The sequence below is a fragment of the Staurois parvus genome, unplaced genomic scaffold (genome assembly GCF_062004578.1).
Source record: "Staurois parvus isolate SC_StPar_1 unplaced genomic scaffold, SC_StPar_1.0 ptg000019l, whole genome shotgun sequence".
NCBI classification, from domain to species: Eukaryota; Metazoa; Chordata; class Amphibia; order Anura; family Ranidae; genus Staurois; species Staurois parvus.
In genome coordinates, this window is record NW_028317815.1 from 23,185,230 (window position 1) to 23,200,849 (window position 15,620).

Below are 15,620 nucleotides of genomic sequence, written 5' to 3' on the forward strand. Positions count from 1 at the left end.
GGTGCACAGGCAGAGCACTGGTCTGCTGGGTAGATTTAGAAGGGAATTCTGTGTGGCACGTGGAGGCTGCAAAAGTAAAACTTGCTGTGCTCTGCAGATTAGGTAAGTATATCCTTAGAGGTGTCTGAAGCATAAGTGAAATGAAAGGGCCTTATATTTTTTTTTTTTTTTACTGTCCAGCAAATGTGATTGGTAATCTTTTTAACAGCTTTGTTTCGATGTTAAAGCATGTTAGTATTTTAAAATGTTTTATACAACCAGTATATATCTGAAAAAATGGTGTATAAGGTATTGTCATAAAATGCAGCTCTTTAAAATACAGACACTCCTCGCTTAACGACCTACCTGTTTAGCGACCGCTCGCAGTTACGACCATCTCTTCACCGTTACGACCGCTCACACTTACGACCATCTCACCGACGGTACGTGCTAAAACGTGGTTACGCGCTAAACGTGGTAGCAATGGTAGCGGCCCTGCGTCTCAAAGTCATTCCTCATTCATGGCTAAAATTGTACACTATTCTGAGGTCCGGTACTGCTGGTTTCCTGGTCAGTATTCACATTTCAGCAGTACAGTACTGTAAATTACTGTATTTTTTTGCAAAGAAAAAAACTTTATAAACAGCTATACTGTACTGTACTGTATACAGTCCAGGATCTCTCTCAGGCCCACACAATACAGCACAGTAGTGTGAAAATACTGTATACAGTACAGATATAGTACATTACAGTATGTACAGTACAGTGTAACTATTTATAAAGCTTTTTCTTCAAGCATACAAGTTGTGTGTGATCTGGGTGCCTTATTCTGTATTGTACTTTACCCCAGATGTCTCCAAAAAGGAAAAGCAAGGTTGCACCAGAAAATGCCAAGAAACAAAGGAAGGCTATTGATCTTGAGAAGAAAATAAAGATCATAAAGGATTATGAAGGTGGCAAAAAAGTCCATGAGATAGCACATGACTTGCATCTGGCACATTCAACCATTTCAACAATCCTTAAGGATAAAGATAGAGTAAAAGAGGCAGTGAAAGCATCAACAGGCTTTAAAGCCATAATAACTAGACAGCGGAAAGGCCTAATTCATGATATGGAGAAGTTACTGGCTATCTGGTTTGATGACCAGATTCAAAAAAGAATGCCATTGAACCTTTCAATAATTCAAGCCAAGGCACTCAATATCTTTGAGACTTTGCAAGCACGCAGCGGTTCAACCGAAACCTTTACAGCAAGTAACGGATGGTTTCAACGGTTTTCTCGAAGATTCAACCTGCATAATCGGAGTGTCAGTGGTGAGGCAGCAAGTGCAGATGTAAAAGCAGCAGAAAAATTTGTTGACCAATTTGATAAAATCATAGAGCAAGGTGGCTACTGTCCAGAACAGATCTTCAATGTGGATGAAACTGGACTTTTTTGGAAGAAAATGCCTGAAAGATCCTATATACACAAAGAAGCTAAGACAATGCCTGGCTTTAAGGCATTTAAGGACAGGGTCACATTGTTGTTGGGAGGAAATGTTACCGGGTTTAAGTTGAAGCCTTTGCTTATCTATCGCTCTGAAAACCCACGTGCATTGAGCAGAGTTAGAAAGAACACACTGCCTGTTTACTACCGAGCAAATAACAAGGCATGGATGACTCAAGCTTTTTTTGAGGATTGGTTCACCCACTGCTTCATACCCTCAGTGAAGCATTATTGTCAAGAAAAGGGCATTCCTTTTAAAATTATCCTCCTGCTTGATAATGCTCCAGGCCATCCCCAGTATCTTGATGACCTAAACCCAGATGTAAAGATAGTATATCTACCTAAAAACACAACTTCAATCCTTCAGCCAATGGACCAGGGGGCCATAGCCACATTTAAAGCATACTATTTACGCACAACTTTTTCCAAAGCTGTAGCAGCAACAGAAAATGATGAAGTAACTCTCCGTGATTTCTGGAGATCTTACAACATTTTAGACTGCATAAACAACATTGAATCCGCTTGGAAGGGAGTGACAGAAAAGTGTATGCAAGGCATATGGAAAAAATGCCTAAAATGTTTTGTGAACAATGTTGCAGTTTTTGAGAAAGATGAACATGTTGATGCCATAAATAAAACAACTATGGAACTTGCTAAAGTGCTTAATTTATAAGTTGAGGTGGAAGATATTGAGGAATTAGTGCAATACAGGGAGGGAGAGCTAACTACCGAAGATTTAATAGAGTTGGAAGCACAGCAGAACCTGGCGGAGGAGGAAGAAGAAAATGAAAACATGGAAGAAGTACCAAAGAAGTTTACTGTGAAGGGATTAGCTGGTGTGTTCTCAAAAGTGAATGCAGCTATGTTCCAACTAGAGAGAATGGATCCGAATGTTGAACGATTCACAAAGGTGGAAAGACAAATAAGTCAAGTTTTACAGTGCTATCGTGAAATATATGAAGAAAAAAAGAAAATGACAAAGCAGACCACTCTAAGTGGATACTTTTGGAAAGTTACACCAAGCACTACCAATGCTTCAATTTCTACTCCATCGTGTCCATTACCTGGGCCTTCAGCAGCTCCTGATAATAGCTCTGATGATGACACAGATGAAGATTTTGAAGGATTCGTTGACTAAAATGATAGCCTGAATTTATTTTTTTTTGTTTGTTTTGTTTTTTTTGTTTACTGTATTTTAAATATCATTTTTCCTTCTTGTACACTCTACAGTACAGTACTGTGGTTTTTGGTGCTTTAATGTACCTACTGTACTTTGCTAACTTTATGTTCTGTAATACAACATTCCAGTACTGTGTGTAAATTACACAACAAAGCCATAATAACTAGACAGCGGAAAGGCCTAATTCATGATATGGAGAAGTTACTGGCTATCTGGTTTGATGACCAGATTCAAAAAAGAATGCCATTGAACCTTTCAATAATTCAAGCCAAGGCACTCAATATCTTTGAGACTTTGCAAGCACGCAGCGGTTCAACCGAAACCTTTACAGCAAGTAACGGATGGTTTCAACGGTTTTCTCGAAGATTCAACCTGCATAATCGGAGTGTCAGTGGTGAGGCAGCAAGTGCAGATGTAAAAGCAGCAGAAAAATTTGTTGACCAATTTGATAAAATCATAGAGCAAGGTGGCTACTGTCCAGAACAGATCTTCAATGTGGATGAAACTGGACTTTTTTGGAAGAAAATGCCTGAAAGATCCTATATACACAAAGAAGCTAAGACAATGCCTGGCTTTAAGGCATTTAAGGACAGGGTCACATTGTTGTTGGGAGGAAATGTTACCGGGTTTAAGTTGAAGCCTTTGCTTATCTATCGCTCTGAAAACCCACGTGCATTGAGCAGAGTTAGAAAGAACACACTGCCTGTTTACTACCGAGCAAATAACAAGGCATGGATGACTCAAGCTTTTTTTGAGGATTGGTTCACCCACTGCTTCATACCCTCAGTGAAGCATTATTGTCAAGAAAAGGGCATTCCTTTTAAAATTATCCTCCTGCTTGATAATGCTCCAGGCCATCCCCAGTATCTTGATGACCTAAACCCAGATGTAAAGATAGTATATCTACCTAAAAACACAACTTCAATCCTTCAGCCAATGGACCAGGGGGCCATAGCCACATTTAAAGCATACTATTTACGCACAACTTTTTCCAAAGCTGTAGCAGCAACAGAAAATGATGAAGTAACTCTCCGTGATTTCTGGAGATCTTACAACATTTTAGACTGCATAAACAACATTGAATCCGCTTGGAAGGGAGTGACAGAAAAGTGTATGCAAGGCATATGGAAAAAATGCCTAAAATGTTTTGTGAACAATGTTGCAGTTTTTGAGAAAGATGAACATGTTGATGCCATAAATAAAACAACTATGGAACTTGCTAAAGTGCTTAATTTATAAGTTGAGGTGGAAGATATTGAGGAATTAGTGCAATACAGGGAGGGAGAGCTAACTACCGAAGATTTAATAGAGTTGGAAGCACAGCAGAACCTGGCGGAGGAGGAAGAAGAAAATGAAAACATGGAAGAAGTACCAAAGAAGTTTACTGTGAAGGGATTAGCTGGTGTGTTCTCAAAAGTGAATGCAGCTATGTTCCAACTAGAGAGAATGGATCCGAATGTTGAACGATTCACAAAGGTGGAAAGACAAATAAGTCAAGTTTTACAGTGCTATCGTGAAATATATGAAGAAAAAAAGAAAATGACAAAGCAGACCACTCTAAGTGGATACTTTTGGAAAGTTACACCAAGCACTACCAATGCTTCAATTTCTACTCCATCGTGTCCATTACCTGGGCCTTCAGCAGCTCCTGATAATAGCTCTGATGATGACACAGATGAAGATTTTGAAGGATTCGTTGACTAAAATGATAGCCTGAATTTATTTTTTTTTGTTTGTTTTGTTTTTTTTGTTTACTGTATTTTAAATATCATTTTTCCTTCTTGTACACTCTACAGTACAGTACTGTGGTTTTTGGTGCTTTAATGTACCTACTGTACTTTGCTAACTTTATGTTCTGTAATACAACATTCCAGTACTGTGTGTAAATTACACAACCTATGCAAATTAAGACAAGTGGAAGTTTTCAGTTTGATCTTTCTTGTTATTTTACTTATTCAGAATACTGTACTGTATTGTCAAATACTATGCATATACTGTATTGTACTACTGTACTGTAATACATTGCAGTACTGTGTGTAAATTACACAACCTATGCAAATTAAAACAAGTGGAAGTTTTCAGTTTGATCTTTCTTGTTATTTTACTTATTCAGAATACTGTATTGTCAAATACTATGCATATATTGTACTACTGTATACAGTACATGCAGTTCCTCACTTAACGACCAAGTCGTTGAAACGGAACTCGGTCGTTAAGCGAGGAGTACCTGTATACTGGAAGGAGTGATGTTCATTTCTAAGGTTGATATTGACTGCTACAATATAATTTTTTGTTTGTTTACCCATTATTCAGAACCGAATGCACGAAAGCATGAAATTATTTGACAGCATCTGCAATAATAAGTGGTTTACAGACACCTCCATTATTCTTTTCCTAAATAAGAAGGATCTGTTCGAGGAGAAAATTAAGAGGAGTCCTCTGACAATCTGCTATCCTGAATATGCAGGTAAATTAATATTACTTCTTTAGAAATAAAAAATGCCTTCGTTTATTTTTGTTTTTTTAATTTCATATCTATTTACATAAAAAAAGTGCCAATTATCAATCGATTATGTTTTTAAACTGCGTGCAGCGGGTTCAGATGCCACTATTGGACTGAATAGCAGCTAATGGTCTACCTGCTGCTGTACAGTGTGCCTTTAATCAACAGCAAGGCGGACCTGATGGAGAATGTCTCTGTTTCCCAAAAGGTTCTGCACACCCTTACAACATAACTCCTCAGCCAAATGTGTGTTGGTGTGACCAGCACTGTGGCCAGGGTTGGGGAGGGAGCACATGGAGGAAAGAGGTCAGTATGGGCACTCTGACCTCTGTGTCAGACAGCGACAGATATGTACCTGTGTCTATGACTAGGTACATGACTTGGTCCCAAGCGCCAACAATTTTGGTGCAGAGACCAAAAACATTCTAAAGGTTGTCTTTCCACATCCTTTTTGAATTACTCCTACTATTTTGACATGTCAGAAAGAAAGGTAGGAGCACGCTATATTACTGACACATCAGTTATTTTTCTGTACTTGCAGTAGCAATACGGACAACTTCCTGCCTTCTGTTGAAGATTGATTGTGTGAATGCTTCCCTGCCAATCAGGAGAGGCCATGTATTTTTATCAGTGAATATAAGGCTACCTCTGATTGCCATAGGGTTGGACTTGGATGGATGACCCTGTGATTTCCACCTCTATCAATCAATCCAAAGCTGGAATTCAACTTAAATAGGCAATTTTTTTTTTTTTTTTTTTGTGAAGGGGAAAAAAAAAGTTTCTATAACATTATTAATACTCCTAAAATGTTAATCTATAGTAACATAGAATTTCTTGGACTGCTGAGAGCATAAGCCTCCATATCCCTTACTGAAACTAAAAATTTATAATAATTAGGTTTGATATTTCATAACACATTCGTACCAAATTGATTAAACTTTTTCTTTTTCTTTTTTTTTATCTTTAGGTTCGAACACTTACGAAGAAGCAGCTGCATATATTCAGTGTCAGTTTGAAGACCTTAACAAAAGAAAGGACACAAAGGAAATTTATACCCATTTTACGTGTGCAACAGATACCAAGAACGTGCAGTTTGTATTTGATGCAGTAACTGATGTCATCATAAAAAACAATCTCAAAGACTGTGGCCTTTTCTAAACTGTGTAACTACATGGTAAGCTAATACTCTGAAGTTTCACTAATTTATTTATTTGGGTGCATGAAGCAAAATGCTACGTTACTCTGGATCCTTTTTTTTTTTTTTTTTGTCCCGTGTTTTTTTACCTTTTCTATACTTTGTTTTAAGAAACCTGGTTACAAATTTAGCCACTCTAACTTTGCTTGGCATTGATTGTTGGAGGAAAACCATAAATTAGTCCAGCATTAGATTCTCTTTGACCGGCAAACACAAGCATACATCCTGTATGTTATAAAAAGAGATGAGCGATTGCTGTTTCCTGTCAGAAGCACAGGAAGGTTCTTGTACTTTTTCAGTTTTCTATTCTCAGGCAGCATTCAGCACCTGTCAGCAACAAACAAAAATGTCTCCTGCGCACAAGTCAAGTAGCCCAATTCGCAAGAAATCCCATGGAGAACCAATTCAAGCCTGGTTGCCCTCTAGGACAGGGGATGTCCCGTAGCAACTAGAAAGAAACAACAGAGAGAGAGAGGGCACACCAGCCCTAGTGTATTATCTAGAGCAGGGGTGGCCAACCTGCGGCTCTCCAGCTGCTGCAGGACTACAAGTTCCATCATGCCTCTGCAAGTCAGTAACTTCCCATCTTTGCAATGCCTCATGGGAAATGTAGTTCCACAACAGCTGGAGAGCCACAGGTTAGCCACCCCTGATCTAGAGAATATTTTTTTAATAAAATCCAAGTAAAAACTACTCAAAAACATAAAGGATTACACAGTCATCATGCCACTCATCCATGGTCAAATGAAACCATAGCCAGGCACGGGGGAACCATGCAGGGGTCCCAAAGGCTAACATGTTTCGAAGGTAAGTCCTTCTTCCTCAGAGCCTTTAGGACCCTGGAGTGGTTCCCCTGTGCCTGGGCTATGGTTCCATTTGGCCACGAATGAGTGGCATGATGAGCATGTAATCTTTTATGCTCGTGAGTAGTTTTTACTTGGATTTTTATAGTGGTGCAACGAAATGAAAATTCTGGTGCCGAAACCGAAAAAGAAAATTTAAAATGCACTTGGCCGAAAACCGAATTGCGCAGTTTTTAAAAACTAATATATTTTTTGGAAACAAATACACTGATTTATAAAAAAATTGGGGATATATATAAATAAAAACACATCTCCTCTTTCATATTTTACAAAAAAATTGGGATATATATATCTCCCAATTGTTTCGGAAAATATGAATGAGGATGTTACCGCAATTAAATAGATACCCAACATGTCACGCTTTAAAATTGCGCACACGTGGAATGGCGTGAAACTTCAGTACTTAAAAAATCTCCATGGGTGATGCTTTAAAAATGTCTACAGGTTAGCAGTGTAAAGTTACAGAGAAGGACTAGTGCTAGAATTATTGCTCTTGCTCTGATGTTCGTGGCGATACCACACGTGTTTGGTTTGAACACCGTTTACATATGTGGGCATGGCCTACATATGTGTTCACCACTACGTGCGAGCACAGGGGGACGGGGGCATTTTAAACTTTTTTTTACTATTATTTATTTAATATTTGTTTTTGTATTTTTTGGGGGTGGTTTTTTTTTTTTTTTGCACTGTCCCTTAACAAAAAAAAAAATGTAATCACTTTTATTCCTATCACAAGGAATGCATGCATCCCTTGTGATAGAAATAATTAGTGACAGGTCCTCTTTATGGAGAGATATGGGGTCAATAAGACCCCACATCTCTCTTCTACAATGTAAAGTATTAGATAAAAAAAAAGCATTGATCTAGTGCTTTAAAAAAAAAAAAAAACTGGCCGGAACGGGAAGTGACATCGCTCCAGTCCTCCAAGGGCATAGAGATGAGTGGCGGCCATCTTTCCTTCACTCATCTCTATGCCCAGCGCGGGGATCGATGGTTTCTCATGTAAGGCTGAGAACCTCCGGGCGGCAGCGGCGAGGGGCAGGGTTTTTCGGCACCTCTATCCGTGTTTTCGGCCGAAACTTCGGTGCATCCCTAGATTTTTATTAAAAATATTCTCTGGATAATTGCACTAGGCTTAGTGCGCCTCTCTCTGTTTCTCATGTAGCAACAGTGTTATGACTCTATCTCTATACAGATCTTTGACGAGCAGTGTATTTACATGGCCATATTAGTAAAACTTTAGGCTAGATTTACACCTAACCAACGCGGGGTGCATTGTGGTAATACAGAATGAATGTGCTGGCAGTGCACCTCAGCAGCCCAGAAAATGTGTTGAGTGTGTTACAATGCGGTGTACTGCAGAGCTCCTCTGTCGGTGAGGTGCAATGGAATGTCACTTAGAATGAATGGCATTCTATCTACACAAGTAGCATGCTGTATGTTGCTACAACGCAGTAATGTGCACCTTGCCTTAATGTTGCAATCCACATGGCTAGGCAAATTACCTGCATGAGCAAATAGCCTCCATACCCGTGATGTACTGTATATTTGGCACTAGATCACATAGCCGTGTGACTGACACAACTATGATGTTACACCCTCCCCCTTAGGTTATGGAGAGGATGAGATGGTTTTGTGGCCTGTCGGGGAAGAACCTAGTCTGGGCTTACAGCACTGCTTGGGATCTCATTGACATTAGTGGCAGTGAGGTCAGCCACCAATAGAAAGTTAGGAGCTTACAGGATTTCCATCAGGTTATCCAGGTAGAGATCTATACTTGCATTGTATTGAATGTAATTGCAGAGATGTACTGGGGTTTTTTTGTTTTGTTTTGGGGTTTTTTTTTGGGAGGGGGGGGGGTTTCTAAAATTCGCTGGTAAAGCCGAAGTCCTAGTCTCCTGTCATTTTAATAAGTTTGTTTGGGCCAAGTTGGCCCAAAGGAACTATTTTCTGTACGGAGTGATACAGCTGCTGTGAACATTGTATCATACTGTATGTAGTATTAGCTGCATACAGTTTGCAGCTCTGTTTTCAAGTAGCATCCTGGGCGATTTGATGTCTACTGGCGGAATAAATTCAAGGCTTCCTGTGATTGGCTGAGGTGGAGATCGTAACATCTCTGCCCTCCTCTCCCAACTCAATTAATCAGATGAAGCCTTGTATTCACTGATAGAGATACAAAGCTGTCTCTGGCTAAGAAGCATTCAGTCCGGCTTGATTTTGTTCTGGCAGCAGACACCAAAACTGACAAACAAAAACATTTTTTTCTTTCTTTTTTTTTTTTTTTTTACAGCTTGCTCACAAAATCTCCTGAGACACTGATGTTGCTTCATACAGCATGATGCATCGCTCACAGCAGCCACATAAAATAGTTTGTTCAGGCCAGATTGGTCCACACAAACTATTTAAAGTGTCAGAAAACCTGAACTTGGGCTTTAAAGAACAGACTTTGCTATTGCTCAACTTATTTGAGATTGCTCAACTGCATTGTTTATTTTTCTTTGCAACATATATTACTTCTTGCCACCACCGAGTATCGCACAAATGTCAAATTGGGAGTAGCAGCTGTATCTCAATAAGCAGGAATGGGACTGTCTGCACGCGTGTGCATGGACCACCTATGCATCCTGTGCAGGCACACACCTTCACATGGGTATAAAGTAGTATTAAGCCCAAAACCAGAAATGTAATATATTGCAGCTTGCCAATCATTAGATGTAGTGTCCTCATCTGTTTTCTCAGGCTTTTTCCCCTTTATATTCACCTGGTGATCTGGCCAGTAACACCCCTCCTGTATTGGAGTGCCCCCACTGTGTTTGAAGGAGAACAGGGGCATCTTTGGACTGCAGCATTGTCAGTCTGGGGGAAGGGAAGTATTAGATGTACTTGCAGATTTGGATACACTAACAAATTGAAACCAAAAACCAAACTTCAGCTAATACTTTATAAGCAGTTACAGCAACAGTTTTTTTTCCTTTTGGGATAAAAGTTTTACCCAAATAAAAACTGATCATTGTAAGCACCCCTGCTACAGTTAAATAGTTTGACTCATCCCTGTAACTGATACATTCTGCTGGAGAGATTCTTTTTTTGAAAAACAGCACTTACTGGCCAGATCACCAGGTGAAAATAAAGTAAAGAAAACCTAAAAAAATCAACTCATACTAAGAATTAGTAAGCTGCAATATTATGAATGTTTCAAGTGGTAAAACTGTCGTATATGGAAGCCCCCACCTTATAAAACAAGCCATTCAATTTAAAATTGAAATGAAAGGCAAAACATTTGTGTACGGATATACAAAATTACAAGTTCCTTTTTTCCCCTTTTTAATAAGTGATCACATACCCTCTGTTCTCAGTTGTATAAGGATCTTGGAGAGCTTGGGGCAGAGAAACCACGCAGCACACTGATCTTCCCAGTGAATGGCTGAACGGGGGGAGGGGGGGCATTTCAGCAGAAGTCTGATCATTGCAGAAGAGCAGGGGGAGTTCCAGCATAGCCAGAAAACTGACCACGCTGTGCTCTCCTGCTTAGTGTGGTCAGTTTGTAATAGGAAGGCAGAGGGACTGGCAGGAACGCCAGGGATTTCGCACAAAGGAGACAATACCAAGAGAACAGGATTCTTTTTTATACAAGTACCTGATACAGCAGGCGCATATCAGGAATATGAAATGTTGGACTGACATATTCTTTGTGAACAAGCCTCATGATTCTATTTTATGTTTGTTAGCAAATGTAAATGTTGTATATGATATAAAAAATAAACATTCTGAGAATTAATGTTTTTACACAAATGGCTTTTACAATGTTAATTTCTGTTCCTACTTTTTATTTACCCGTTCATATCTGCAGTCTGTTTAATGTTTTCTGGCATGTTGCCCTGTGCTGAGGATACCTTAATATACATTCTCACCTTTGGGAACCAGCAGCCAACACTTTGCACTTTGTGCACAGCTCCCACTGCCAGGAACATCTGGGGTTCACTGACAATCAGGAACCACAGTCAGAGTTCCGCATCATGTGATCACTATAAAAGCCCTGATATAATGAATACATTCAAGCCAAAGGCTTTATTGATGAAAATGAAAGCATTTAGCCTGCTGATGAACACTGCCACTTTCTAGCTGCATTGCTAGTGTGATGTTTTTAATAGTTCAACTTATATTTTATTAACCTTTACATTCTTAAAAATAATTATAACTTTTTCTTTTTTTTTTTCTACATTTTTGCACATTTGTTAACTTATAATAAAAAGAGCAGTGTTTTTTTTTTTATTGAAACAGTAAATCAGTTAAAAACTTTATTTAGTTCTGTAAATTAGTCATAGTTATTTGTTAGTTATCGGCTGCCTTTAAAAGGAAACAAATTCAGGTATTTACCAATGCCTGGAGTACAGCACTGTCTTCTTGCAGTCAGTACTTCTTATCACTGTGGGTTCCTGGTGCTGCCATCTTGGATATGGAAGCCAGCTGTGACTTCCTGAGGAATTGAAATTGGCTCCACGCGGAGCTGTGTAAGTGGTCCTGCTGCCTCCTAGGACATGTGACATGTCCCAGAAGGCTGCGGGGGTGAATGGGGAGGGGCAAGCAATGCCATCCTTGCTTAAGCTGGGTACCCACTAGAAGTTTTTTTTTTTTTCTCATTCAACCCAGCAGGCTGAACGAAAAAAAAAAAAAAAAAGAGATTGCCATACTAACACAACCGTTGTTAGTGCAGTTATCTCCCCTTTGGAGCTGTTGTATTCTGACAGGCGGACTGACCGCCCAAACCACTAAACTAGAGTTTAAAGTGATTGTAAACCTCAGACGTGAATATGAACAAAGCATATCCCTCTATAGTTTGTACTTGTCTCAATGCAGAGCATTAAGTGTCATTTCTGTCTGCTGCTTCATTCCTCTGCTATCAGCATGAACCATTGCTGACAAGTTTTCCAGACACCAAGAAAAAAATGGTGACAGAGGAGGGAACTCCAGCAGATTGACAGCTTCAGCTCTGTTCCTGTGAGCTGTGTTGAGGCGTGGTGGTGGTGGGGGGGAGAGGGGGGTGTCTCTTCTCTCCATTCAGCTCTTGGAGCTCTCCTCGCTGTGTAAGTTTAGCTCCCCACCGCCTGCTTTTTAGAGCTGAGAGATCCTGTGTAAATTCTGTACTTTGAATGGATGTAAGAGACAGACGACTGCAGATAGACAGGTACAACTTATGTAGGAGGATTTGTTTCACCACTGTGTATCACATTAAGCCAGTCACTTCACTGGTTATATGTTAGGTTTTACAACCTCTTTTTTTACTGATTGTAAAAGATAAAAGGTAGAGTTAGTGTGAAAAATGATACTGCTGCTGTGTATTTTGACATGTCAGGAATTTTTTCATGCATTGTAAAGTTTCTCAAAGGTCCACTTTAAGCACTTTTAACCTTTTAGATAAACTTTGTACAAGGTGTGACAATTGAATTCCCAGAATGGACTGTAAAGAAAATTGTTTGCTTACCTATTCTCTAATGGCTGTTGTCACCTTCAAAGTAGTCCCCTTGTGAAGCGATGCACTTTTCTAGGCGACTGTGTCACTGCCAAAAACAAATTTTTTTTTCCATTACGCTGCACAGTATCTGCTGCGGCACACTGAATGTCCGGAATGTCATTAAATCTGTGTCCTTTTAAATTATAATTTTGGAAACAGCCAAAAGTTGCAAGGTGCCAAGTCAGGGGAATAAGTTAGTCAAATTTCGGAATGGATTTCTGGGCCAGGAACTCACGAACATGAAAGCATCATGTGCAGGAGCATTGTCAGGTCAGAGCTGTGGTCTTTTCCTCTGAATAGATACCTGTAACCTTTTCAGAATTTGCAAGTAACAACTATTTTATTGTAATAAAAAAACACATCAGCGTGGTTTTGAACTGAGAATGAGACATGCTAGCTTTCTTCGGGCGAGGTGAATTCTTTGTTTTCCACTGCATGCTCTGGTGTTTTCTTTTCGGATCATACTGGAAGCACTATATTTCATCACCAGTAATAACCCTATTAAACACATCTGCATTCTTCAGAAGACTGGATGAAACTTGAAGACACCATTCTTTCTGATCTTCTGTCAAGATTTCAGGTACCATCTTTGCGGAAAACTTGCTCTTTCCCAAATCCTCTGTTAGAATCTACCGCTCTGTTCGTGGCAGAAGAATTGAACATCATTTGTGTGCTCAGTCTTCAATCTGCACATACTAGGGTTTGCACTCTACCCACATTGCATGCGTCCTTTGCGGTTTTGTCTGCAAACATCTTGCGTCATCATGGACATCTTCCTGCCTCTCCTTAAACTGCCTATGCCATTCAAAAACACCTAATTTCTTCATGGAATGTTCACCATAAGCCAGTTGTAACAGAGCTAAAGGTTCACTCACACTTTTGCCAGTTTTCACACAAACTTTGATGTTAATCCGCTGCTCCAGATTCCTGTTGCGGATTTTCTGCTAACAGCGGAACGCACTTGTTTTATTTCTTCTACAACTCTATAAAGACTGAGTTAACTGGTCTACGACCCAGAAAAGTGCAAGTTGGAGTGTGTCAGAACACACTCGAGTGCAAATGGCTGTTTCTCACCACCGTAGTGCTACGCCATGGAATTAAATTGTCACTCCTTGTATTGCCAGATTCTTGCCCTATAGTCAAATTGTAAACAAAGTAAATGCATAGGCTGTGTATACGGGTTTGACTAACATCATTCAATGTCTTCCTTTCTCTTTTCAGATTGCATTTGACTTCACCCTGTTATAGCTTGATGGCTTTTGGAGTGGTTTAAGACTCTTAATGAACAGCGGACCAGTACTGTACTTGCCAGTTTTATTAGCTTTATTTATGTTCATGTCTTGTAAATTTTCAAAACAAAAAAAAAGTAACTGCTACTAGGCCACACAATGGAGAAGGTATCTTGATTGTATGTATACTGTAATTGTAGGAATGTTATTTGTACAGACATTGAACAGAATATTTTAATAATTTGATTTGTTCTAAAAAAAAAAAAATCCTCTGTTTTATGAAATGCTGTTAGAGGACATTACTTTTTTCTTTCCTCGCCTGGTTAGGTTATTTAAAGAAATAATGTATATTTTATTTTTTCCCTTTTAAGCATGCATGCTGCCTTATTCTGTGTTCTGCAATGTTTCCTTGCAAGCCTGTAAGATAGATATATATATAATGAAGCATAATGAAATCTGAACACCTTAAAGTTGCACAACCCCAGGGCATGTAACACAGAATCATCCTGTCGGCCTGAGCCTTCACTGTGCATTTTTATTATCTAATAGTTATCTTGTGCATTGCCTTACAGGTGGTGCCAAAATTGCATTTTTTATACATTTTAAAATCAACAAATCTTTTATTTGTAAATAGATTTTTTCCAGGTGTTCGTCTAGAACATTTTTTGTGGGCTATTGAAATGCAAACAAAAAAAAAAAATTTTGAGATTGATGACTTTATTCTTGTTGGAACAATCCTGTTCTTGGCATGCTGACCATGGCAGTACTTTGTATAGATGAGTCAGTCTGGCATTAATTTAATTCCACATATGTACCACATTTTAGTCCACCTGAGCCTTTCCATTGAACCGTGCAGCCAGATGACGTTCCATGATATTCCATTTTAATGTGTGACTTTGTGATGCTGTCTTTGTAATTGCCTCACTGTCACTTTTGTCTTAAAATCCTATCATTCCTTCACCGTTGTAAATTTCAGGGGTGGTATGATGTTGTAGGCCCTCCTTGGAATTAAAGAAAAAAAAGTTCCTGATGCTTTTTTTTTTAATTGGGTTTTAAAAACAAACTGCTTAAATTTTCAGACATTCTGATTTACTCGTAGGTACTAAAAACCTGCATAGAGACAGTTTTTATACCTTTACCTCACTGTGAGTTGACTGCTGGCTTCACTCTTAGACGATCTCATTAAAATTGTGTTGCTTCATATTTACCTGAAATTCACCAGTAACTTTTGTGTTGTCCAGAACATGTATAAATTAATTGTACTTGTTGTTACCTTCTTCATTAAAGTTTTTGTACTTCACTATATGGAATGAACTCATGGTGATTGATTACTAAGGTTAAAACAGAATTTTTTGTGCCTTGGATTATATATATTTTTTTTTTAATTTAAGGTACCTAGAATATCCGATGCATACCCGTAACAAAAGGAAAATCCTATTGCCGTGTCCTCTAATATTTTAGAGCACACAAGCTGGTCAGTGTTCTCCATGGGTACCTTGATTTTCTCCTGTATAACTGTGTTGCTAATAATTCCTAATAAACCTTGCATTTTTTTCAGATTTGAATTGCTTTGTTAAATGTTGGTTGCTCACATTTTAAATTATCTTGATTTTTTTTTTTTTATGTTTGGCCAAGTCATGCTTTCACAGAACCGCAGGAAAAGATTAGTAT

At 38.9% G+C, this 15,620-nt stretch overlaps 1 protein-coding gene across 1 annotated transcript in view; it reads left to right on the forward strand.

Annotated features, from left to right (window-relative positions):
- Positions 1 to 15,254, forward strand: part of LOC149472955 (guanine nucleotide-binding protein G(i) subunit alpha-1) — a 129,628-nt gene extending 114,374 nt beyond the window's left edge. The window contains exons 7-9 of the mRNA XM_089685824.1: positions 4,958 to 5,111; positions 6,115 to 6,321; positions 13,942 to 15,254. Coding sequence (XP_089541950.1) covers positions 4,958 to 5,111; positions 6,115 to 6,305 — 345 coding nt within the window. The 3' untranslated portion in view covers positions 6,306 to 6,321; positions 13,942 to 15,254. The remainder of the gene's footprint in view (positions 1 to 4,957; positions 5,112 to 6,114; positions 6,322 to 13,941) is intronic.
- Positions 15,255 to 15,620: the final 366 nt, after the last annotated feature.